Here is a 26,324-nt window from a genome sequence, read left to right on the forward strand (position 1 = left end):
GAGACGGGCAGGTTTACTAAATTAGAAAAAGAAAAAGAAACCGATTGACTAGCATCAGCTCACCTCGATGGGGGCGTTCCCCCGTGCCGTCGAACATCAAGGCTCATTCATACTATGTACTCGCGGTCCGACAGTTTGGTGGTAGAAACCGTCTTCTGAGGCATTCAGCTTCGTCAACATGTTGCTATCTAGCATGGTACAAACCAGACGCGAAATCACCAAGTTATTTCCTCGTCTCTTCTAGCATTCTTTGTCCGAACCCCCTTGAAAAATAGCCCCCCCCTTCAAATATGTCTATTCGCCTCGCTGCATGCCCAAAACGCCACTGCACTGGCAAAACATCCTCTTGACACATCCTTGTGATAGTGAGGACCCAAAACACACACCGGTCTAGACTGGACTACCCACGAGCCACATCTTCTCCAAACTTTCAAACCTCTTCGTCCCAAGCCGAGGATAGGATTTCATCCTCAAGCATCTCAAACGAAGGTTTTCGATATCAGAGGTCCAGATCTCTCTGGAACCCTACCATGGGTAAGACACCGCCGCTGACAACGAATCTGTACCATCTGCCAGTCGAAAGACATACAGAGATTTAAACGAAAAATAAAATAAAATAAAACATCGCGTCGGAAACTAGTGTTTGTTTTATCATCATGGTGTTTATATATATATATATTTTATTCCCTTTGGTTCCTCGGCTCAGTCATTTATCCCACTTATCCGCGACATGTTGAATTGGGCATCAAATACCTAGCTTACCGCATCAAATTCGCAGGATGGAGACAGTGAGTGACAGAGACAAAACAAACCGCCACACACAAAACCGAGCCCGTGCGAGGCAACTGGGCCTGTTGCAACCTCGTGAACATTCCTCGCACTGGTCCTCACCGCAGGTCGGCACCGTCCCGTCTCTTATCTCTTGGAGCCGGACACAGCGGCGTGCTACATACAGTGACTTCTTGGCTGCTGCATCTTTTGATTGGCCAGGCTGTCGGCCCAGTGTCAAGAACCCTACCAAGCCTCTCGCCTCAATCGCCTCTGTCCCGCCTTACGTAGGGATACTGCACCCACGACGGCGGCGAAGGCGACGACGGATCGCCAGCTCCGAGCAGGCCTCACACACTTTGGGGGCTGGAAACCTGGAATTCCCGAGCGATTACCTCATCGCACCTCTATTGAACGTCGCCCAACTTTGGTCTAATTAGTAGGCCAGCAGCATTAACAACGGAACCCCGGGTTGCTTGCTGCTCACAAGCTCGCCATTTCGGAAACCCTCGCTGGGTTCCTGGCGACATTTCAGACACTTTTTGTCGACGTTATTAGTGCGCGCACCACGAAGGCATAGTCTTCGGTGTCCCTTTTGGGCTGGGCGACAACACAACCCAACCTCTCCAGCTGCACCTTATGCCGCCTCCGTCCACTCAGAGAGCGGCCGCCACCCATCTCCCCTGCTGCCGCCCAACCGCCTCTCCGCCTCTTTCCCTGCCAGGTTCTCACTGGGTGTCTGTCTTGCCTAGGTGGCTCCGCTGGCCCTGTTTGTTCCCTCCGGAAAGCACCACTCAGACTAGACGCGCAGGTAACGTAGGCTTTGGTCGGCCTGCAATACCTAGACCGCACCAGAGACGCACCACCCCCTCTACATCCACTAGGGGGAGGTCGAGTGGCATATTTGCTAGGTTGCCAGGGTTTGCTTGGAGCGCCAGGGAAAACACGCACGGGACTGTCAGCCAACAACGTGGTGCCAACGAGCCCTGTTCCTCTCTCTGGTCGGTTCCGAGTCGCCTTGACTGGACGGAGCAGCAAGAGAGGGCCTCCCTCCCTCGCCGATGGGTGTGTGTATGTGTGTGTGTGAGTGTGCGTCGTGTGCGTACACGGTGCTGTACCGAGTACACCTCAACGGTCCAGCGCCGCACCGAGAAAAGTGAGAAGGAGAGGTGCCAGTGACCAGTCAAGCTTGTCCTCTGACCGCAGGACCACCGGCCACCGACCACTGATCACCGGCCACTGGTCCACGTCGATGACTTACCGCTGGGGTCCCGGTTTTCCCAACCCAGCCCCACCCCCAAGAGCAGAGCCAGACTCTGGCCTGTTCCTTTTCTTCGCCCACCACCCACTCCCTGCCCGCTTCTTCGCTCCCGTTCTTCTCTTTTTCTTTCCTGTTATCCCGCCGACAATCCCATCTCTGCGTTGTCCACCCTCCTCGTTCCCTTTTTTCTCGCTCCCTCTCCCTCCCTCTTGTCCCTCTTGCCCTCTTCCTCCTCCTCGTGCCATCGTAGTATCCATCCTCAACATGTCGAGACAATCGCGTGGACCCCCTCCTTCGGGCAGCTCAGCCTCCGCAGCACCCAGCGGACGCTCGAACGAGTACTTTGTCCCAAGAGACGGTATTGATCGCGAGGTCATCACTGCGGACATTTGCCGCTACCTTGGGAACGATGCCCTCGTGCGCCCGGGACACTACGAGAACCCCCAGTCTGGCCAAATCGTCCAAGGCTACTACATCAACGCCTACCGAAACCTAACCACAGTGAGTCTATTGGGCTCGCCGCCCCGTTTCGCCATCATCATTCTGATATGATTTCTTTGCAGGCTATGATCGACGACTTGAAGGCCGACTCTGCGCGATGGGAGGCAGAGAGGCGGCAGCAAGCCGCCCGGAACACCCAAGGAGGTACATATGCCTCGAGAGACGCTGCGGCCTCTTTGTCGAAACGATCTAACTCCCCTACAGCAGGGTACCGCCAGTCGGAGACTCATTCCGCGCGTCAACATTATGGCCCTACGGACCCCGCTGGCTACCCGGACGTAGGACGTGACGCCTATGACAGTAGCATTAGATACCCAGGATCCCAAGCCCCAGGATACTCGGGTAACGCAGGGCAGGCCTACCCTGGATCTGGTACTGCATACTCCCAACAGGCGGCTTACGCCTCAAGCGGTGGGTATTCTGCGTATGCCGCAGGAGGTTCTTCGTTTTCTCCCCAGCCGGACCAGAGAGACGCCAGGTACACAGGATCACAGGGCCACATCCCCCAAGGATATGGAGAGTCCCCCTACATGGCTACCGCCGCGAATCTGGCGCGAAGCAGCTACCCCGATGCCTACAGCACAGGACAGGGCACTCGGGTTCCTACCACTATGGCGTCCCAGCCGGGACAGACTTACACATCCGGGTCACAGGTTCCCGTAGGCTACACTTCGGGCTATTACCCACCTACCACCTCGGCGGCCTACGGGTCTGCGCAGGTGAGCCAAGATGCGCTGTACGGACGCGGTGCGTATAAACTCGACCCCCCCGCCCCTCGACAACATGGTCTGATTATGTAGTGTCCCCTGCAGGTGGTGCCCCTCACCCGTCTCTCAGCTCTGGCCAAGGATCACAGTATGATACAACCCCCGCCCCTCGCACTTCCGCTACTCCCTCGAATTCCAAAGCTCAGATGCCTAGCAGTGGATCTTCCTCGCACACCCGCCGCAGTGAACGGGAACCCGAAAGACATCACCAGTCCGACCGCCGCCCGCGCCGCTAATACGTTGCCTCCCACGGAGTTTGCTGTAACCATTCCGACTGCATGAGACGCCCGTCTCGTGAGTTGACTGTTATGAAATTTCTTCCTAATGACCCTGGGATCTGGACTCATTACCGGCGTCGGCTTCTTTTATCATTTGTTTCTCCCGGATAGAGCCTTCCAGGACTTGAGGTGTGGAACCCACCTCGTGTGAGTTGCAAGTCTGCATCTCTCACTCCGTTATCTGGCTTTGCTGGCGTTTTGGCTTCGCGCTGGCTCGGAGCCCCTTGGCTCTACTACCACCCGGATCCGTTACCTCCCAGGTTCTCTCTACCATCTTGCCTGGACTTCACCGAGAATGGATTCTTGCCGCATACCCCTGGACGTTTTACGACTGCATATATGGATGGGCCTACGATTTTTGCTATTCGATTGAATGCCCCTGTCGCAAGCAGGGTCGGCTTGCTTGCACGTGTTTATGGCCCGGGATCCGGATCGGAAAAAAAGACGCGTTCTTAAGATAAATCATGGCGACTCGAAAGCGGGACCACCTTGCTGTCTGGATCCATCCTGATGGTGGGATGTGATGTCGTTTACTCTCTTCTCCTGGTCTGGGTTTCATTGTTCTTGGACTTCCGGAGTTCTGGGTGATCATGGTGTTTTCTAATAGAACGGTGTGGTCGACATCTGGACAGCAAGGTGAGTCTCCGGATTGTACATAATCATTGAATCCCCCGGAAGGGATTCTCTTACGACTTCTCAACCCTCTCTCTCAAGGACATTTGTGGATATACTGTTCTTGTTGGAGGCCTCTCATTTACCTAACGACACAGCCACTCAGCCGGACCTACAACACCTGGACCTCATCACACTGGATTTTTTCCCCTTGGACACCTGGAACTTCCCAATCATCCCATGGACAATACTGCCGAGGACTACACTTATTCCATTAAGGATGCTGGACAAAGCCATTCTTGGACCAAACCGTGGCAGTACCACTCGTCGGACAGTTGCCGTGGAGCAAAAGCCTTGACCTTGCGGCCGGGACTCATTCATCCCATCGGAATTATCAAAGCTGGCTCGATGAGCCCAAACAAAGAATTTCTTTTCTGGATGGAGAATCGTGTCTCCTGTTTGGGTAAGCTTCAAACGGTCCGGTTTTCCAAACCCTCACACTTGTCAAAGAATTCCGTCCGGAATGAGGTTCTGCTGCTATTCCAACTTTGACCACCTGGGCACGACGAGCTACTATTGGATTATCCGGTGTGCTTTTTAGCGACCACATTTGCAGCCTGCCATGGGACACAAGTCTGGCGGCCCTTGCGGGTTTACCTATCCCTCCATTCATCAGGACCTCAAATGAGGGTGATACGGTCATGTCTCCAAACCCTTCTCTGGACCAGCCATCGTGGAAACCGGCCAGCCGGCCAATGGAACCCCGCCCCTGGATACGTGGAGCCTTGCCGGCAGTCTCGTGGAACAGCTCGTTAGTCACCACTATTCCTATTTGCATTATTATGTCCAACATGGAGTGCCTCTTTTCACGCCAGGAGACGGAACGCAGGAATACTAACTCGAACGCTGCAGGTCGATTTACGGAATGTGAGAAGCAAGGGTTTAGAGAAATTGTGGGACAGCCGAATTTACTCGGTCTTGTTGATGGCATATGTTGGTAATCTGAGAGTCAGTTTTGAGAGTTTGGAGTTGGAATGAGAGTCGAGAGTTTTTCGGTTCAGATGATGATTTACTTGTTGATGTATTTGGCGTTATGGCATATGGAAACCAGCGGCTATTGGTTATTGAATGATGACAGTTTCTGTGACGAATCGAATGACCTGGGTTCTTCCCGTTACCAAAAAATGCAGATCGTGGACATTTGTCAATTGCAGCATGATGATACGTCACGTACCGTGATACTGCTCAGGTCGCATCGCTGCGATGGAGTACTAGCATCACCCCAGGAGGCAACGCGTGTCGAGGTGTGATGTAACCGACCATCGGCGAACGAAAGCTGGTTTGTTGATGGTGTGCATGTGTATCTACAGTCCACCTGTCAAGCACCCGGCCTCTTGGGACAAATTCACGTGGGAAAAGAGTAGGGCAAAGGTGACACGACACCCCCTTAACAAGGTTTTTGAAAGTCTCCCAAGTTTCTTCTCTTGAACTCAAGGGGCCGGGGGGAGGCTTGCCGCAATAGATTGGACCACAGCCGATTGTAGTTAAGGAATAGAGTTTGCGACGGAGACGTGATTTGGATGGTGTGTGGATGTTGCAGGTCAAACCGTTTGTGGGCAAAGCAATGGAAGTAGGGGAGGAGGAAGGGGGAGGAGGAGATGAACCCATATCCGTGTGGTGTGCCGGCGCCCCCGATCCGCTTCAAGACGATCGCTCTCGCCCGAATCCGTACCGGTTTAACTTTTTAAGTTTGGGGTTTCTGCCGTTTTGGAAGTTCAAACTGCTCTGAGATCCCAATCTCCCTGTCCGTCCCCCCATTTACGATGCAGAATCCGTAAATCTTGTGCATATTTGGATTCGGACTTTGTACTGGAGGGGGGGTTGATCCTTTGGCTCAAAGGGACAGGGGAAACCCGTCGGCGAAAGCTGTTGAGCTGAACATTTCCAGCAATCTGACGAAACCCATCATCTGGGAGAGGGGTTGGATATGCTGGGATTGGGCTTGAAGGGGGGATGACATGGTGGCGGCCCTGGAGATCGTTCCTGCGCTCCAGGTTCTTAATGGGTCCAAGAGGGAATGACAAAGACCCCCTGGGCTTACTTTGCCATACTGGCTGTTCTGATCGAGCCAGGTCGACGGTATTCTTCGCAAAGTCGTGCGTAAAGACATGTACACTAGTTGCCTGCTTGTATAACGATAATGACCATCGGCCGCCCACCCACGTTGGTCACCGCAAGTTCCACACCAGATGAGCCAACCCGAGTCAAAACCACATCTTACTCGACCCCCCTTGTCCTGCTAGTATGCAGATCAGCAGCCGGGCTGTTCTACCATTTTTTCGACCCAGTTGGGTTACTGTGACGAGGCTTCTGAGGAACGTTGTTGGCGTAGCAAAAAAAAAAAAAAATCGCTGGTTGAGGAGACATCGGGCCGGGTCACCCGAGAGACTACGGGGCTTTGGAGCGGAGCGGGGACGCTGCGTGAGACGGTGGCCCGTTATCTCAGGGAGGTCCGGATACCCACGTTTTTTTATTTTATTCTTAAACCACGTTTGCAAGGATGAAGGCACGGTGGTTAAATATAGAGCATTGTTAAATAAGTAAATATAGGAAGAGAAAAGAGAGCAAGTAGGCCGGGAGAAAAGTAAGAAGAAGAAGATTGAAACAAAGAAATGGAAGGGTTTACTTCCTACTCACGAAAGACTCGAGCAAACATGGCAATGGCGACATGGCTGGAATGTGATTCCCGGCGGATCCCCCGATCGGAGGGGGATGAGGCCCACACCGAGGACGGGGGGCACGACGACCATGCACAGAGTTGTCCGGGCAATGGGATGGAGGGGCACGACGGCCATGGAAAATGTCGGACCCGGTTGCGACAAAAACTTGAGCGAGGTTGGAAAGCAAACGACCTTTCAGGAGACTGAATTCACCGAGTACCAAAAGTGAGGAGTTGGCTAATTCCATACCATAGTACTCAGCAGTCGATCTCGAGCGGGGAACAGCCTTGTTGCAACGGCACTGAAGGAGCTGAATTGATTTTGTCCTAGCGGCAGTAATAGACGATGGGATGGATGGAGGGGGAGGGGCACGAGACACGAGGGGGGAGTAGTGTAGAGGGAGGATGTTGGCAGCAGCCCGGCTGGGCAGGAGACAAGATTCGGTTTTTTTAGTGGGCCGGGACAAGGTGGGAAGGAGACAAGGGAAGACCCTGGGCGCTGGGTTTGAGAAGAAGGCCGCCTTACCCTTTGGTGCCTTTTTTTAGTGTCATTGTAGTGTTGTTCTGGTCGGGCGGTGAAGAAGAATCACATTGCCCACGACAGGCCCAATAATTGACGGACCAATGGGCGTCGGAGTTTGACGCCTCGGGCTGCCCTGATGCCATACCGCTTTCGGGGGGGAGGAGTGGAGGCGACGGACTGCGGGCGGCGCACTTTTGTGGTTTGCTGGTGTTTTTCTGCCGTCAATATCCTGCCCCAATATCAATGCATGATGAATGATGACTAGACCAGCCCATGGTCATGACTGGCTGCCCAAGGTTTTTGCGAAAAGGGACGGAGTGCACTCCTTGGGCCCGGCTAGGTGTCTGAGAGATACAGCTGCCAAAACAAAATGCCAGAGTACTCCCCCCCCCGCCAACTGTTGGTCTCATGTCATACCTATATCCGTACAAGACAAGACAAGAAGGACGACGGAAGGAAGCAAACATGCCAGAGTCCATCCCCGGGTGGAGTCTCGGAGGGGGGGCGGCGGCCCAGGTGTAAGGCAGCGTAGCTAGCATCCACCATTTTCCATGGACTTCCGTTGGCAACAGGTCCCCTGCTTGCTTGGACTTGCAACAACGGTATTTCCACACACACAGCTGCCGCTCCTTATTTCCTTGACACGCGCCATCATCTATCTGTCTAGGGGCGGAAAGGACAGACTTCCAGGCCAAGCGTAGCACGTACGGCGGTGACACGAGTCCGCATTAGTCAACCCCCTTGGTTCTACAGCACCGTTGAACACCAGTCCAGACGCAGTCTCCAGAAGGAAAGTGAACACGAAAAGGAACCACAGGTAATAAAATAAAACAACAACAACAATAATAGTAATAATAATGATAATTACAGCCTTGAGGGGTGTTCAACCAGTTGAGATGCTCATGGCTACTCTTTCCATGCAAATGGTTTTATTGGTCATCGGTAAAGACGGCGAGGCCGCATTGTGCACCATGAGGCCTGAGGCTCGATTCTGAATCCGTCAGAGAGAAGAGTGCGCGCGCGAGAGAGAGAAAGGGTGTGTGTGTGTGTGCGTGTCTCCACGACATTCCAGCTCGCCGCAACTGTCGCCCAAGGAAGGAAAACCAAGGTGAAGTTTCTTTTTTTCAGCATGGAAGTATAAGGTAGCTAAACGGACAGGTACGTGTCTGACAACCTCTTCATGTCTTTCTTTCTCTCAGACAACCAAAAAAAGGCCGAAGAGACACACACACACACTCTCTCTCTCACGCACACACACGGCTTTGTTGATCTTCGGACCTGGAGAAACCCGACTTTACATAACCAATCAACCCCAGCTTTTGCAAACCGCGCTGTCTTGTCGCACGTAAAACATACGCACACAGACAGTTCCTCCTCCCCTAATTACGGCCCTGGAGCGTCCTGTCCCTTCTGTCAAATCCCAGCTATCTTAGCTTCAACCCCCTACCCTACCGCCTTACAGTAGACCGCCCAAGTCAGACCTAAAGTGGCACTGCCGTATCGGTATCAACAGTACCTGGGTTTGCCGTTGATTCCCCGTAGCGCTCGAGGTACCTGGCCCTTTTCCCGACTGGCCTGCCTCTGTGCCCGTCGACCCTTCCACGTCTTGACCAGGCCTTGCCTCGTAGCACACGCACCCAGCACACGCCGTACGTACCGCCGTGGCATGCCCCGCCATTTCGAGGCAACACAGACGACCCGCCCAAAATTTTGTCTTCACCACCCGCACCGCTTTCCTCCTTCTCAACTCCTATCCCGCCTTCGCCTCGACATCACCCCGTCAATTCACCCAAGATGGACACCACGGCGATTCGAGGCCTGCTCGCGGCCAGTTTGGACCCAGATGCCGACACGAGACGGAGGGCTGAGATTCAGCTGAAGCAGGTACGAGCAGCAATTTATTCTTGCTCCTTTCCTTCGTGCTTCCCATCCTCTTCCTAATCCCCCCCTCCCCCACGACCTGGCCCCCCCTTACCGTACCGTACCGACCCGATCCGCACTACATCGCATCGCACACACATATACACATGGACATACGCACGCGCATCTGCAACCCGCTTCGCACCGCTCCCGAACCTGGTGCCCGCTCCAGACGACTGGTGGCCGGGCCCTACGGGGAAGGATGCGCACGTCGCGCCCCTTGTTGGGTTTCCTGGCTGACTCTTTCTCCCACACCGTCTAGATCGAAGAGCACCCGGGGTTTATGGACGTTCTTCTCGAAGTCCTCCAGAACGAGCAAGACAACAGTGTGAGACTATCAAGTACGTGGATGACCCCCCCGAGGCTTCTTTATCCTGTTCTTGCCCCCGTGCCTCCTCTTCCGGCCCAGAAGACGTACTAAACAGGGCCTCCTCTTTCCAGCCGTCATTTATATCAAGAACCGCGTAAACCGGGGATGGGAAAAATCAGAGCACAGCCCGAACGAGACACAAATCGCCGAAGATGAGAAGGCCCGTTTTCGCGACCGTCTGCTGCCCATTATGGCCGCCTCTCAGGGGCTGGTCAGGCAGCAGCTGATTCCCGTCCTCCAGCGCATTCTGCACTTCGACTTTCCCGAGAAGTGGCCCAACTTCATGGACTACACCATGCAGCTCCTGAACACGAACGATGCCCCTTCCGTCCTGGCCGGTCTGCAGTGTCTTCTCGCCATCTGCCGCGCCTACCGATTCAAGTCCTCGGACGGCGACAACAGGGTTCACTTTGACAAGATTATCGAGGCCAGCTTCCCCAGGCTACTGGCTATCTGCAACGAGCTCGTTGTTCAGGAGAGTGACGAGGCCGGCGAGATGCTCCACCTGGCCCTCAAGGCCTACAAGCACGCAACCTGGGTATATACACTTGTCCCTGCTGCGCCTGCGTTGGTATTGTTGGCTGACTGTGTCCTAGCTCGAACTCTCTGCCTTCCTGCGCGCACAACAGACCAACTTCGGCTGGTGCACCGTTTTCCTCCAGACCGTTTCCAAGACCACCCCGGCCAGCGCCATGGCTGACGACTCATACGAGCGTGAAAAGCACCACTGGTGGAAGGCCAAGAAGTGGGCATACTTCAACCTCAACAGACTTTTTATCAGGTAGGATCAGGCCCATGGTTGCGTGGCCATGTAAGAGGGGTCGGCTAACACCCAGCAGACACGGCAACACGCAATCCCTCACCAACACCAAGGACGAAGATGCGGTTCGCTTCGCCAAGGAGTTCTCTGCCACGATTGCTCCCGAAATCCTCAAGCACTACCTGCAAGAGATCGAGAAGTGGGTTGCGAAGACGGCCTGGCTCAGCAGGCCTTGCTTGTCATACACGCTCGTCTTCCTCGACGAGTCAGTGCGCCCCAAGGAGATGTGGAACCACCTCAAGCCTCATCTGCAGAACCTCGTGACACATTTCGTCTTCCCTGTTCTCTGCCTGTCCGAGGAGGATATCGAGAAGTTCGAGGACGAGCCGGATGAATACCTACACAGGAAGCTCAACTTCTACGAGGAGGCCTCGGCCCCTGATGTTGCCGCCACCAACTTCCTTGTTGGTCTGACAAAGAACCGGAGAAAGCAGACGTTCGAGATCCTCAAGTTCGTCAACGCGGTGGTCAACGAGTACGAGCAGGCGCCCGATGACAAGAAGAACCACATCGCCAAGGAGGGCGCTCTGAGAATGATTGGCACCTTGGCCCCGGTTATCCTGGGCAAGAAGAGCCCCATCGCCGACCAGGTCGAGTACTTCCTTGTCCGCTACGTTTTCCCCGACTTTACGAGCCCCCAGGGCTACCTGCGTGCGCGGGCTTGCGACACCATCGAGAAGTTCGAGCAGCTCAACTTCCAGGACCAGAACAACCTCCTCACCATCTACCGCCACATCCTCGACTGCATGGCAGACCCGGCCCTGCCCGTGCGTGTGACTGCCGCTCTCGCCCTGCAGCCTCTCATCAGACACGACATCATCCGTACCAGCATGCAGCAGAGCATCCCTACCATTATGCAGCAGCTCCTCAAGCTCGCAAACGAGGCCGATATCGACGCCCTCGCCAACGTCATGGAGGATTTCGTCGAGGTCTTCGCTACCGAGTTGACGCCTTTTGCTGTTGCCCTGAGCGAGCAGTTGAGAGACACCTACCTCCGCATCGTCCGTGAGGTTCTGGATAAGAACAAGGATAACGGCGACGACGAGTTCGGCGACTACCTTGACGAGAAGAGCATCACTGCTCTCGGTGTCCTGCAAACCATCGGCACCCTCATTCTCACCCTTGAGAGCACTCCCGACGTGCTCCTGCACATCGAGGCTGTTCTGATGCCCGTCATCCAGGTCACTCTCGAGAACAAGCTGTACGACCTGTACAATGAAGTCTTTGAGATCATCGACAGCTGCACGTTCGCCGCCAAGGGCATCTCCCCCACCATGTGGCAGGCCTTTGAGCTCATTCACGCCACTTTTAAGGCTGGCGCCGAGCTCTACCTGGAGGACATGCTGCCGGCTCTGGACAACTTTGTCCAGTACGGTGCTAGCCAGCTGGTGCAGAAGCCCGAGTATGTTGAGGCTCTCTTCTCCATGATCTCCGACATGTTCAACGACAATAAGGTTGGCGGTGTTGATCGTATCTGCGCCTGCAAGCTGGCCGAGGCTATGATGCTGAACCTCCGTGGTAACATCGATAACTACGTGTTGCGGTTCATCGAGTTCGCCATGAACGTCCTCACCGTTCAGGATGTCAAGGTCAAGGCGTACAAGATCCACCTCATGGAGCTGGTCATCAACTCCATCCACTACAACCCTATCCTCACGCTTCACATCCTCGAGACCAAGAACTGGACCAACAGATTCTTCAGCTTGTGGTTTGGCAGCATGTCCAACTTCACCAGAGTCCATGACAAGAAGCTGTGCATTGTCGCCATCGCGGCGCTGCTCAGTCTCAATGCCGACCAGGTTCCTCAGAGCGTTGCCGTCGGCTGGCCCCGCTTGCTGCAAGGCGTTACGGAGTTGTTTAAGACCTTGCCCGCCGCTATGAAGAGTAAGAACACCCCGCCCCCCCTCCTGACGGGATTGGACTACGTTGCTAACATGAGATAGACCGCGAAGAGGCTCTCCGTGATGATTACCACCTCGAGGCTGGCAACTACGACTATGGCGAAGAGGATGAGTGGGCCGAGGACGAGGCCAACTGGAACGTTGAGGACGAGGTTGAGGAAGAGGAGACTAACGAGGGCCGCGACGAGAGCACTGCTTACCTGGAGTTCCTGAACGAGGAGGTGAGAACCAAGATGTGGCCTTCACATGTGACCCAGCTAACAGTGATACCAGGCTCAGAAGTTCAGCCGCGGCGTAGACGACATCGAGTCGGAGGATGACCTTGGCGAGGACAGTGTTCTGCTCGAGTCTCCCTTGGATAAGGTTGATCCCTACCAGCTGTTCAGCGCGACCTTGATGAGTAAGTGATGATATGACGTCTTTATGATGAGCAGAGGCTAATTCCCGAGCAGAGATGGAAGAGGAGCAGCCTCAATTCTATCAGTCACTGGCCTCGCATCTCACCGCTGAGGACCAGGCTGCCCTGCAGGGTGTCATGCAGAAGGCGACCGAGAACGCCCAGGCCGCCCAGTTGGCCCTCGCCCAACAACAGGGCGCTGCACCTGTGAACGGCGGCGCCAGCTAAAGCCCTACCCGAGATTTCATCGATGACCGAGCCGGGCCCCTCCTCGCGATACGGGGATCATGACAGAACGTGGTGTTCTCTGATCGCCCCAGCATAGAACGTGGGAGGGAGACGCGAGATGATCCGAAGGAGCCACTGCCGCAATGCACGCCGGTGGACACGGCTCGAAGCTTCCAAAAAGTTGTTGCGGATAAGCGGCTGCAGGAGAAAGACTGACGAGGCAAAGAATTACGATTACCCCATCCCTAAAGAGTATAAGAGGTCCCAGGAAAAAGATCTATAAGAGCATTAGAGCGTGCAAACGATGGCTGGAGGCCGGCTGGATATGAGCTGTATGGAAGACCTGGGCGGTTCCCACTGCACGGCTCCCCATTGTTGTCCGTTGGAGGAGCATGGGGAGGAAGACGGCACCTGTTGTTTGGTTTCCAGTGGGCGCCAAGGTGGAAGTTTCGATTGTCGTCGTCATGGTCGTCGTTCACTGGCGGCAGGCATAGCATCGCACGGGAGGCCCGCGTGTGTGGGGGTAAAGTAAAGCTCATGATGTCCCGAGTCGTAGGTAGTTAAAATTCCCCCCATATCCCTTGAAGAATAAAAAGCAGTTCAACTTGCCTGGGAGAGTGTCTATCGGTCTGTGAATTGAGATGTATGGCGCGGACTGTGGACCTACAACGCGTTGCCTTAATGAGTACATCGTACCTATTCCGTGGGGCTTTTCCGGAGGGATACATGCATTTTGTTTTACATTACGCCTCTCTTCCCTGACTACTCATATGAGAGCGTCATCGACACACCTGCGGTGCGTCCGACGGTCATGAACTTCAACGCATCACCTCACTTCACCAACATTATAGGCCCTGGAAAGGGAGTCTGTGAACACCCATGCAGCGACTTGGTTGTGGGTAGCGACCACGGCGGTGACACATGCAGAGCTCAGGGAAAGAATTGGCGTATGAAGATCAAGTGCAAAGCCATTCGAACCTAGAAGCTGGGCGTAAGAAACCATGCTTGTACTACTTGCATTCTCGATCCAAGTTGAGCAATATGGGAACTATGCATGTCCATGGTCGCGACAGCTTGGACTCTGAATATAAAAAATATAAAAAAGGGAAAAAGGGGGGAAAGAAAAGGTATCGGAGAAGCGGTCGTCGTTCCGAATAGGGGAAAGCTGTCCGAAGGACCATTGAAAGTAGCTCTCGAGGGGGAGTTATCTCTGTAAAACCTGATTTCCAATGTTTCCCCCATACCAATACCGATTCACTTGCCAATCGTTGATGTAGGCAATCTCCAGTGCTCTTAAGAATAAAATCAAGTGAAGTCAAAGGTGAAAAGGCTCTGGTCGGCGTGCCTTCCCCAGGGCAAGGAAGAATCGTGCCTGTCTGGGCTGCCATTAGTCAACCTAATCGCATGCCCTCACCTTTGACCGTTCCTGGAAGCAACTAAGATTCTGACAATGCTACGATGCTCTCTCTCTCACACACACACACACACACACACACACACACACACACACACACATATTTGCCGCGAGACTACATCCCAGAACTAACAACTCCTGCCGACCGACTACGTCCGAAGGGTTCCTCATTTCTGCTGCTAAGTCGAAGCTGTGAGGATCATCAATAGTCTGGTAACAACCCCCCCGAATTGTCGACCCATTTACCTAATATATATTGGGCACCGCCAAGTGCTGCGTCCCAACATTGCACTCGCCACAGACTCAAACCTGGATCGACGAGATCGAACCCTAAGTCTTTCCTTTCCTACCCACCTTCTCATACCAACCAACTTCCATTCCTGCCCCTAATCCTTACTACCAATCTGGCTTTTCCATCAAGAAAATGCCAATACAGGTAAACATGACTTCACAGCCAGATCTTGTCACGATGGTGACGCCAAAGAATGACACGACTTCACAATCTATTGGCGACGAGAAGGCGGCACCAGAGGCAGATCTGGATTCCATCGTTGAACCTACCACGCCGTCGTCGCCCAAGATGAACGCGGCTTCACCTCAGAAACTTGCCGGACCGGCATCTACTACCAAGGTGAACAGGGCCTCAGAAGTAAACCCCATTGAGAAGGTTGCGTCGAAGAAGAACAAGAACAGCCGGTGGACAACGGTCCTTGGGTGGAAGAGATGGGCCAGGCAACAAAAGAAGCCGGTCTACAATGAAGATTCGTTTGTGAAAACAAACAAGGAATTGGACGCATACATTTCCGCCGTCAAGTGGGACGAAGAAACAAAGAAGCTTGTCGAGATTTCTCAACAACAGCCATATCGGGACTTCATGAACAACTGGGACTCTACGAAGAAACGGCTCTCCGTGCCTTCGGCGATCATGTTGGAGGCGATCAGGCTCATGAACGACCTCGTGGTCCCCGCCGACATCAGCGATCTGTTGGCAGAATCCGGTTGGGATGCCACCAAATGCTGCAACCCAAAGCTCGAAGCCGAGGAGAAGAAGCTAAAAATTGAGCCGATGGACCCGAGGCGCAATACAGAGGCCGAGAAGGATCAATCGCCCCCAATGAAGAAGGTGAAGATGTCGACTCCGTTGCCGCATCTACAGCCCCCCAGGCTTTCGACACCGGTACCGAAGTTCTCAACAGCTCAAACCCAACCATCCCCTGGTCGCTACTCTCGAGAGATACCACCTGCACTAGGACCCGAAATTACCAAGACCGGCGAATCTAATCCAGTGACCGTAACACATCGTCCAGAAGAAGGCTCCCAGGACTTCCACATTCCCAGCAAGCGGGCTGGCGATGGAAACTCACTTCCCAACATCTCCCACCGCGGGGGCCTCGAGATTGACGCCGCGCCCCGTTTCCCAAACACTGGCGCAGCCGTCTACAACATTCAGCCTGCCAAAACCACGGCGTCGCCCAATAGTACCGGTAGTTTGTACCACAAGGCCTCTTCCAAGCGCATCAAGCGCGTCACCCGAAAGCGGCTCAGACGAACTGTGGGTGCGGTCGATGCCAAATTCACAGAAGTTTCAGCCCACCACTCCAACCAGCTCCAGAAACAGGCGACTAGACGAACACCTCGCCCAACTGGGCCGACAGTCCCATCAACTCGGCGAACAATCCGGCCGACTCCACGGGCACGCGGACAGGCTCGACGAACACCAGAGTCGTCTCCAGGAGCACTCCGGCCAACTCGCCGGCTTCTCAGACCAGTCCCAGAAACAAGAGCTCGCCATCGAGCAACTTCGTCTAGAGAACCGACACCTCCGCCGGTGTCTCCGGGACATCCTCCTCCCCCTCACCCAGGCCGTCAACGCCGTCAGCAAATCGCAGAGAGCCGACAGGAAGACACTCAAGGCGGCCGAGAGACGCGCCAGGGAGGAGCTAAGGGAGCTGAAGGCGGCGAGAAAGACATCCAAGGTCCTGAAGCGGCGCCTCAAGCAGATGGACCGCGACATGCCGGCGGTCAATGCGTGAGGTGACGACAACCTCAGAGTGAGGAGGAGGAGGAGGGAAGGAAGACAGATTGATTTGAGGTGGTGGACGATTCGCCTCCCCTCCCCTTTCTCCATAGTATAACCATGTACATGGCACAAAACATAGAATCATGGACATGGCCTTCACTCTCTTCTCTCTCTTTCTGTGTTTGTGCAACTGTGCTACCCCCTGGCGTGGAACCGACGCGTCATGGACCATCGATCTGACAACGAACGTCCAAGCCCCCCTCCCTTCGAGCAGCCACTGTTCGAGAAGGAAAGGGGGTCGGGCGACCGCCGTGCCAAGACATATGTGGAGGGCAGCCGACAACGTCATTGCGTACTTCACTTCCAAAATCACTGCCAATGAAGGATATCAGGTGGGAGAGGGGGTTCAAAGTGGTCATAAAAAGACGAGCCATCGTCGTCTTGGAACCTCGCATTCGAGAAAATATAAGAACCTCGCCCTCAGGGCACAAAAACACAAGACTCCGTGACAATGCAACTTAAACATCCCGGAAGAGAGGGAGGGGCAGATATGACAATATCTGCGCTCCTCGGCGGCATCCAGACTTATCCCATCCCCATTGATAAGACAGAGCACACTTCAAAAAGGACCTCCTCCGCGAGGCAGGGGGGCGGGGACGATTCCCACCGTCACCTTGCCAAGAATCCAACACTTCCAATGTTTTGCTCAGCTTCGCATCCAGTCACGTTGGCCCATCCACCACAACTTTCACAAGCTGCCTCCGTGTCAAAAGCAAGGGGCGGACGAATGAGACGGCATGCAGATGGCCCGTCGACGAACAAGGTGTTGGACAAATGTTCTCCTGGAGAAATCCTGATGCGTCTTGCAGATCGTCCATTTCTTGTCCTCTTTGCAATGCCTGCACATCCCCACGTCCAACTTAGTGGCGGCAGCTCCCATAGCAATATTCCAGTTTGGTATCCCACACATGCAAACTTTCGTGACCTTGTCGTTTCATTTCGTTCAATTTTCAACCTTCTTGACTCCCTGCTCACTCAGACGCAGAAATCATTTAGCAGTGACATAAAAACCCATTTCGTTATTCTTAAGAGTTCAGTTTTCCTCATCATCCTCCTCGATCGGAGCTGGTGTCCGTCTCTCAGTACGTCTCTTGGGTCGCCGGTGCCGCGAGCTGCTGATGTTGCTCGCCGAGTCGTCGGGGGCCAGCTCAAAGTCGTCGCCTCCCCACTCGCTATCACTGTTGGCATCATAGTCGCCATTGGCCCAGCTCGGTCGCTCGTAGCCCGACGATTGCGAGTTGCCGGAGCCGGGGTTGGGGAGTACGTCAATGCGCCGGCGGCTCTGAAGGCTATGCATCAGGCCGGCTCCCCGGTTGCGCAGACCCGTCCGGACCACCTCGGCTCTGAGGTGGAGCGCCTCGAACGCATCCTCCAGCGCCTCCATACCCTGGTAGATCTCTCGCTCGACTTCGGCCAATACGGCCATCTCCATCTCCTCGTCTCGGGACACGGCTTGGCGGTTTGCCGCGGACGATGCGTTGCTCACAAAGGACGCGGGGGTGGCGCCGCGGGAGTAGGCGGAGAATGGCGTTGTGTTGCGAGACCCTGGGAATCCCGGCGTTCCTCGGACACCCGGACTGTAGTTGCTCGCGGGTGTGGCGCCGCGCGACTCGGCCGGCAGGGTGGAAATGTCGTCACCGTCGGCCCCGGACCAGAGAAAGCCGTCAAATCTGCCAGAAGTCAAGATTTCCCATTCTTGTGCGTTGATATCCGACATGGTGACGAGGAGGTCGTGCGTGTGGGGATTCTTAACGAGGTACATGGCAACCTCGGCGTCTCGGGGCATCTGAGACAGTCGGTAGAGACGCTGCAGGGCCAAGCCTGCCCTGTTAAGCAGGTCGGGACGGGGCCGGTGCATAGGCGTGGGCGCTCTCAACGAGGGCTTCAAGTGACTCGAGCCAGTGAGGATGGCGTTGAAGAACGGCTGGTCTTCAGGATCCATATTCGTAAGTATGGCGAAGGTGAGTGTCTCGTCATCGACGTCTTGCGGCGGGGGCGCGGTTGTTTCGCCGCAGGTGTTTAGCCATTTGTCAACAGCTCCCCTGACCTTCTTAGACTGCCGGAGGTAATGCTCGCGGAACTCCTCGGCAATGTCGGGGTCAATTTTGACCGGCGAGTCTGGCCGCGGTGGCAGGTCAGCCGAAACTTCCGCGGCCTTGGATCCTAAGCTTGCCAGGTCAAACGGCGGCCACTGGGGGAGGTCGATACGGCCGCTAACCCATTCGAGAACTTCTCCCCAGCCCAAGCCGCGGTGCTGGATATCTGGACCCCGTTCGCAAACGACACACGTGCATCCGTGTTCGGGGAGTTCTCTGGAGAAGACGTTTTCAAGACGGTCCAAGAGTCGGCGAGCGACTGATCTATGGCCAGTTGCCACCGCCACAGACCCGTTCCTGTTGAGGACCTGGTTATACTGGTCCAACATATTGAAGAATGGCGCAAACAGGGTCTGCGCGCCGACTAGGGGTGGGTTGGACGGCCGAGCGCCGTTCTGGCGGGGAAGAACGGAAAGAAACGTCTTGGGGATTGGTTGCATAAGTCCACCGTTTTGCAGAAGATAGTCAACTCGTGGCGCCTCCTGAACACCCAGGAGTGGAGGTGGCGGTGGAGGGGGAGGCGGACCAGAAGGAGGTTCCATGTCAGTCGCTGGTGTGGCAGACGGTGTGATGTCGTGTTCGGGGTAGACCTGAGGAGGAGGCCCGGGGGATTTGCTGCCTGGTGGTAACGGAGGTGGGTATTGCGGCGCTTGTGTGGGCGTCCTAGGTGATGAGTCTTGAACACTCTCGGGCGACGAGTCGCCGTCATGGTTATCGGATCGCCGACTCTTCTTGCTTGAGGAGCTCCGCTTTGAGGACGACCTGGAAGCATTCGGCTTGATGTTCAGGCTCTCCTGAACGCCGGGTGCGAAAGCCGGCGACTTAACGTACGTAGCCTGGCTGCTGGTCTTGGACTTGAAGCTGACGCGGGACTTGTCGTCGGCTCTGGAGGCGGACCTGGAAAGTCCACTGAGGCGCGAGCTTGGCCTATCCTCCCGGTCTTTCTTCAACGTCTCCCCGCTGAGCCTGGAGCTTGAACGTTCCTCCCTCACCTTCTTGGACGACTCCTCGGGCGTGCCGGACCGTCTCTTGCCCGACAAGTCCGTCTCGGGTGGACTCGGCGGCCTCGATCCCTTCTTGGAAGAAACCTTGCGTTGCTTCTCGGAGTAGTCGACGCTCTTGGACCGATGGAGGTCGCTCTGACCCAGGTCTGTCGCCTCGGGGGTAAACGGGTCGGTCCTCTTCGCTGCGCCGACGCCCGATCCTGATACATCCTCGCGACTGCTGCGGACGGCCTCCTTGCTGTGCGCCTTGCTGAAGGTCGGGTAGGGCACCGAGATGCGGTCGGTCGAGGCCGGACCGGTAAGCGACGTCCGGGAGAGTTCGGGTACGAGGTCCGTAAGGGAGGAGGAGCGATCGTGTCCCCGTTCTCTGTCTCGGTCTCGCTCTTCTCGGGTGCGGTGGCGGCGGTGGGAGTGGGAATGGGTGTCGCTGCCAACGCCGCTGCCGTCGGCCATCTTAGATTTGGAAGAGCGCGAGCTCACACGGTGTGGCCGGTGTTCCTTCTCGCCTTTCTCCTTGTCTGTCCTGCTGCTGCGCTCCGACTTGCTTCGGGAGGCCTTCTTCTCGCGCGGGGGCCGATCAACGTCGACGTCGACGTCACGGTCTTTGGATGACATGGCGGAGCATGGATGCGAGCCCGAAAGCTAGCCTAATATGCGGGGGTTGCGATTCCGAGTTGGGTTTTCACGCCGCAAGAGCAGGGAGAAAAAAACGACTGAAGATGCAAAGGGAGGAAGTTGGGGGAATAAAAGGGTTTGATGGTTAGGAAGGTTTTTTGGGCCCAAAGCCGGGCGGTTCGTCTTCGAGGTCAGGGTTGGTTGTATGATTTGAAGAAACGGACGGGAAGGGAAGCAGGCAAGACCTGGTCTGGGGTTGTTCACCGACCCGGAATCGTCGAAGCGAATTCGGGAGTTGTCACAAAACCGGGGAATTTGGAAAAAACAGAAGCCCACCCCCTGGTTTCGAACGATCGTTGGCGGGGAAATTGGTTTGGTGGCCGTCCGTGAATATTCGATGGTAAAACGCGATGACTCGCTGCCGTCGTCGTCGTCGTCGTCGTCGTTGTCAGTCAATCAGTCGGTCAGTCAGTCAGTCAAAAATGATGCAAAGAGCAGACGAAAATGAACTCGAGTGAGTGAATGAATGAGCGTCAAGTCACAGGCAGGCAAGCAGGCAGGCAGGTGACAGGCGACGGAAGGAAGAGTCGAAAGACTGACGGGCGGCTGCACCTAGTTGGCAGCCAAACGTGATTCGACCAGAAATACCCCCCTGTAGCCTGTTGGAGCTCTCTAGGGCGGATTGGTAGGCTGGACAGTCTGGGCAGGCCCGGCAGGAGTGGAGCGGCAGCGAAGGGAAGCACAATTAAAAAGGAAGGGGGGTGGGGAAGACACTGGGACTTGGGGGGCGTGTGGAAGGGAGGCGAAGAGGAAAGGGAGAGAAAAAGAGCCTTGGGCCGGAGAGCGGTGACACACACTCGAGAGCCCGGCGAAGAAGAAATAGCACTGTTGGAGCGCAAATGACGGGAGACCCGACCGACTGCGACACTGCGGATGAGCGACTTGTGGCCAGAGCCTGACGTGGCACCGGGCTGAGAAGTCCCTGGGACCCACAGCGGACACTGCCAGAAGCTCGGATCACACAGATAGATCCAACCAAGCCAGGCCCTTGTTGGCGATGCACCGTACGGTGCCAGCGGGCGGCGGGGAGGGACCGGAAAAGGGCCGTGTCTCAGCCCTCCGGGACGTCGAGATCGCACGGTATGTCATGTGCATGATATGACTTTCAAGACACCTTTGGCTGCTGCTGATCTGGATACCGGATGGGCTGGCGGTGCAAACGCACCATCGTCGCGGACAGGAAGATTGGGGGGGGGGCCGGTTTTTCCAATTTTTGCCCCCTAGTCCATTTCTTGCCTATTCCCACTGCCTTGTTCAGCCCTGACCTCAAATGCTCTGAAAAGTGTGAGATGCTTTAGTTCGGGTCAGGGCGCTGGCCTGGTCTCGTGGGGGTTGTTAGCGTCACGGCTGAGCTGATGGGAAAATGGAAGTAGTGGGAGGTCAAGAGTGGTGCAATGTCTCGGGCCATGTAATGCTTAAACTACCCAGCCAGCAGCATCAGTACAGCATTGGGGAAGAAGATCGCTCGTCTAGCGTTTCCTTGCTAGTCTTGACCAGGTACCGGAGAGGACATCGAGGCATATCCATCAATCATGCTTCCATTCTCAGGGAAAGGAAAATAAAAAGAAGAAACATGCTTTCCCAGCAGCTAGTATCCGTCCAGCCCAGCTCGCAACGGGCCAAGGTGGTAGTACAGTCACGTCACTCTTCGTCCCACCACCGTTGTGTCATGATGAAGTTCGCTTGTCTCGTAACTGGCAAAAAAAGACGGCCAGGCGCCCTCCGGAATCCGACGTGCCTCATGTAGAGATGCCCAGGTCTCACGTACCTTGCTTTACCTTCTTACCTCCCCTCGCCCTGCCTCGTCTCGTCTCGCCTCGCCTCAACGTACGGCACCAAGGCATGCGTTGGTCCCTTACCCCTCTCATCCAGGAACGCGAGCTTGCGTCTCAAAATAACCCGGGCCCCCTCACACATCCATTTCATGTGTTGGTACCCGCCAGATCTGCGCCGAGACTTGGTCGGGCACCAAAACGGGCTGCACCCGCGCTAAGCTAAGCGCCCGGATTCGCCAGAGTTGCAGCTTTCGCACCACCCACCACGAATCCTTGAACAACCACACCCAAACCTCGACCGTCTGCACTTCCCCCTCCTCCAACTAGTAACAACTCTCACTCGCATGCATCATGAGCTCGGCGGTTGGCTCCCGGCGCCGCGGAGCTTCGTTTCTTCCAATGGGCATGGCTTGTCAATCTGATGCTTTTGGTTCAATGTCCCAATGGAATCAGCGATTGCGAACCCTAATGGTTCACTGACAATGCTCGTGGGGGGGGGGGGGGGGTCCCGCTTTCTTTTCTTAAGTGTCTTGAATGTATTCGATTCGTCAATTCAATGCCATTCCCTTCCGACATGTAGCCATGCGGCCGGGGAGCTAGCTCTAAGCAAAACACGGCTCCGTCCCGGGCCAGTATGCCAATACCCATCCCGTAATAAACTCGTTAAAATAAAATATACCAATTGACAGCTTTTGATCCCTTTGGGGCTCTCTGATCAACTCCGTAAGTCCATCCCTTTGCGCTTTTGCTCTACGCACGCTCTCTTTATGCCAAAAATATGCGCTCTACGCTCTACATCTACAATCTATCCAAAAGACCCTGGCTCTCGAGGAGCAGCACGATCTGGTGGACGATGGAGCGGACAGTCTGCTTCTCGACATCGACAACCAGGTCGGGCTTGGAGGGGGCCTCGTACGGGTCGTCGACACCGGTGAAGCCCTTGATCTCGCCAGCGCGGGCCTTCTTGTAGATGCCGCGCTTGTCCGTCTTCTCGGCGTACTCGAGAGGGGTGGCGACGTGGACGAGGAAGAAGGGACCCGACTTCTCAATGAGGTCGCGGGCCTGCTTGCGGGCCTCCTCGTAGGGGGCGATGGGGGCCGCAATGACGGCCGCACCAGAGCGCGTCAGCTCAGAAGCGACAAAGGCAATGCGGGCAACGTTCTTGTCGCGGTCCTCGCGGCTGAAGCCGAGCTCGGAAGACAGCTCGTGGCGGACGGTCTCGCCGAGGAGGAGGGAGACGGAGCGGCCGCCGCCCTGGTTGAGGGTAACCTGGAGCGCCTTGGCGATCTGGTCCTTTCCACTGTTCTGGTAGCCAGTGAGGAAGATGGTGAAACCCTTCTGGGCCGGCAGGGGGTTCTGCTCGCGCAGGACCTTGACGACCTCGGGGTAGGAGAACCACGCGGGGATCTCCTTGCCGGTCTTGAGGCGGTTGCGCAGCTCGGTACCCGAGATGTTGGCGGTGTGGGTGCCGGGGGTAATCTCGTTGGCGGGCTGGTACTCGTCGCGGTCGGGGATGTAGATCATCTCCTGGAACTCAACCATCTTGATGCCGAGCTCATCAGAGTACTTCTGGACGGCAACCTGGGCGTCGTACGGGCCGTAGTGGTCCTTGCCGTTCTTGTTCTTGCCGGGGCCGGCGTGGTCACGGCCGACGATGAAGTGGGTCGCGCCGTGGTTCTTGCGGATGATGGCGTGCCAGATGGCCTCGCGGGGACCACCCATACGCATGGCGAGGGGCAGCAGGGCCAGGGCGGCCATGCCGTTGGGGTATCTGGGGAGGAGGGCCTTGTAGACGCGGACACGGGTGAAGTGGTCAATGTCACCAGGCTTGGTCAGGCCGACGACGGGGTGGATGAGGACGTTCGCTTGTTGCGACCGGGCGGCCCGGACAGTGAGCTCTCTGTGAGCGCGGTGCATGGGGTTGCGGGTCTGGAAGGCGACGACCTTGTTCCAGCCGAGCTTCTCAAAGTGCAGTCTCAGCTCCGCAGGAGTGTCTTTTGTCCGTTAGTCTCGAGCCCGTAACACTGTTGCAAAGGGCTAGACTCACATCTGAGGTCCAAAAAGTCGTAGTGCGCAAGGCGCTGGATGGCCTCGAGCTTGCCACCAACGTAGAACTCATTGGTGTTGTTGAAGAGGTGCTTGACACCGGGGTGAGTGTCATCGTCGCTGCCGAAGACCTCGATGGCCTCAACGGTCCTTTGGGGTGCAAGTCAGCCCTCGCTCCAAAGTGCGTCAATTGCCGTCAGAACCTACCTATCGGGTCTGTAGACATCCTCAACGGTGAGGATGGCCAAGTTGCGGTCGTCTCTCAGGTCGCGGAGGGTGATGCGGGCACCAGCCTTGATGGAGAGCTCGTCAATGGTCTGCTGGGACACATCGAGGGTGATGGGCATGGAGAAGAGGTTGCCGTCGGCGAGACGGTTGTCCTTGACGACGCTGTGCAGGACATGTTAGCAAACTGAATATTCTCTCCATCCCGTAAATCTTGGGGAGTATGAAAAAATTCGAAAAAAAATTGGTGTGGTTTCTGAACATACCCATTGTAGTCCTTCTCGGTCATGAAACCTATGACGATATGCCTTGGTCAGTCCCGCTGTTCTCTCGGCCTCTAACGTAATCGTGGGGAATTGCCCCTCCAAAAAAATCATGGCGGGGTTGTTTCCGCGCCGCAACCCCACCATGGCAGCAATCGGCTCGAGTAAACACACAACGCACCTTCGAGGGGAGAGAAGCCACCGTTGAGCAGCAGCTCGAGATCGCAGAGGTGGCGCTCGGTCAGGACGAGGGAAGGGAGCTTGTCGGCTTCAGCGAAGAGCTCGGCGTGGCGCGGCGCATCGCGTGCGAAAAGGTCCTTGAGGACACCGCCGTGGGGAGAGTTGGCCATTGTGCTTCTGTGTGGTAGCGCGGGGGCAAAGATAGAGAGAGAGAGAGAGGACACTAGTAGTCTAGAGAAACTCCAACAGAGCACAGAGGAGAGAAAACACAACCAATTGAGCCCGGGGCTTTGGTCGCAAGAGGGATGAGAAACTTGGAGGGGAATCGGCAATGAGGAGAACTGTAGAACCAGCGGGAGAGGGAAGTCAACAGAGAACGGAAGAGGACAAAGGTGTCTTTTATTCCTCATGCGAAATGCGGGCTCTACAGAAATTTGTCCCTCGTTCCCGGCGTCAAATCGGCCTTGCGTCGTTGCTGTACCCCGTTGTCCAAGGTAAAAATGGAGGCTGTTTAGTTCAAATGACGTGATCGCTACCTTGTACATGTACCCTCCTTGGCGGCACGTTAGCACTCTGTAGCCACGACTAAGTCATGTTCGCCACGATAAGTGCCCGTAATGACCATCCCGCCCGAATGGAGACTTGGACTTTATTGCGTAGCCGCGGAAAAAGTCTGCTGCTCCATGCATGTCTGACACGGAGACGACCCATGGGAGATCCATGGAGCCGTGGAGTCGCTGTTTTGGCAACTTCGCGGCTCGGTGTTCCGGCATCTCTGTCGGGACGGGATTGGTAATAACCAGAGATAGACGTCCGCCAGGGCTCAGAACTCGCGCCTCTTGCGAACGCTCCTACGCCCACATTGTCGCAGCGAGCTTGCCAGGAGTGGCCGGAGCAGGCGCTTGTGAGCAACAAAAAACCCACCTCCAACTGTAATCATATGATAGAAATCCCGCGACACCAACAGAATGCCTTTTGAGCTGGGGTCCTGGTCGGCCGGTTGATGATGGCGCGAGGGTGTGAAAGGGATACCCCGCCAAACGTGGCTTGAGCTCACCGAGATCAACTTTCAGGGACCCCGCGCCACGCTGTTATCTCTTCCCCAAAGGCAATTGTAGGACGGGCACGCCAGGAAATGCGGCAGGTGCTGCAGAAAGTCGTTAAAGTTGCAATTCCAGCCTCATCTGGCGTGCTGGCGCCCAGCCTCTTGGCTGCGGGCTAGACATCCGTAACTCGACCTCATCCGCCCACGCGCCGCATGGTTGAAAAGCATCAGGAATAGCTTCCCCTTGCCGACACCAACGAAATCCAAAACCCATGCGAGCATGTATCTTGTATCATTTAAGACCACAATGAGCTCTTAATCCCAACTATGTGGTCTGAAATGGCGACATGTCGCTTCTCGTTGGGCCTTCACATCGCATCTGGGCATACTGATGTAAGATAAGTGGACGTTGCAAGTCATATGAACCGACGTTCTGCTCAGTCAAAACGTGGACCC

The 26,324-nt window shown here is 55.6% G+C and overlaps 5 protein-coding genes across 5 annotated transcripts; 3 read left to right on the forward strand and 2 right to left on the reverse strand.

Moving 5' to 3' along the window:
• Positions 1–2,293: 2,293 nt before the first annotated feature.
• On the forward strand, positions 2,294–3,533 carry EsH8_VIII_000844 (uncharacterized protein; the record flags this gene model as incomplete). Its single annotated transcript, XM_083269886.1, has 5 exons — positions 2,294–2,530; positions 2,593–2,674; positions 2,735–3,277; positions 3,331–3,385; positions 3,455–3,533. The coding sequence occupies 5 exons, from the start codon at positions 2,294–2,296 to the stop codon at positions 3,531–3,533; spliced, it is 996 nt and encodes a 331-aa protein (XP_083129654.1).
• Positions 3,534–9,223: 5,690 nt separating this feature from the next.
• EsH8_VIII_000845 (armadillo-type protein) lies at positions 9,224–13,065 on the forward strand (the record flags this gene model as incomplete). The annotated part of the gene is made up of 8 exons (XM_083269887.1): positions 9,224–9,313; positions 9,612–9,690; positions 9,791–10,257; positions 10,316–10,500; positions 10,559–12,423; positions 12,483–12,661; positions 12,714–12,840; positions 12,893–13,065. The coding sequence occupies 8 exons, from the start codon at positions 9,224–9,226 to the stop codon at positions 13,063–13,065; spliced, it is 3,165 nt and encodes a 1,054-aa protein (XP_083129655.1).
• A 1,838-nt stretch (positions 13,066–14,903) lies between these two features.
• EsH8_VIII_000846 (uncharacterized protein) lies at positions 14,904–16,512 on the forward strand (the record flags this gene model as incomplete). The annotated part of the gene is made up of 2 exons (XM_083269888.1): positions 14,904–16,031; positions 16,135–16,512. 2 exons carry the CDS (start codon positions 14,904–14,906, stop codon positions 16,510–16,512), a joined length of 1,506 nt encoding a protein of 501 aa, XP_083129656.1.
• A 1,080-nt stretch (positions 16,513–17,592) lies between these two features.
• EsH8_VIII_000847 (uncharacterized protein) lies at positions 17,593–20,274 on the reverse strand (the record flags this gene model as incomplete). The annotated part of the gene is made up of 1 exon (XM_083269889.1): positions 17,593–20,274. The coding sequence occupies one exon, from the start codon at positions 20,272–20,274 to the stop codon at positions 17,593–17,595; it is 2,682 nt and encodes an 893-aa protein (XP_083129657.1).
• Positions 20,275–22,907: 2,633 nt separating this feature from the next.
• On the reverse strand, positions 22,908–24,993 carry EsH8_VIII_000848 (sulfate adenylyltransferase; the record flags this gene model as incomplete). Its single annotated transcript, XM_083269890.1, has 5 exons — positions 22,908–24,103; positions 24,157–24,305; positions 24,363–24,545; positions 24,647–24,674; positions 24,825–24,993. 5 exons carry the CDS (start codon positions 24,991–24,993, stop codon positions 22,908–22,910), a joined length of 1,725 nt encoding a protein of 574 aa, XP_083129658.1.
• Positions 24,994–26,324: the final 1,331 nt, after the last annotated feature.

The sequence above is a fragment of the Colletotrichum jinshuiense genome, chromosome 8 (genome assembly GCF_051148585.1).
Source record: "Colletotrichum jinshuiense chromosome 8, complete sequence".
NCBI lineage: Eukaryota > Fungi > Ascomycota > Sordariomycetes > Glomerellales > Glomerellaceae > Colletotrichum > Colletotrichum jinshuiense.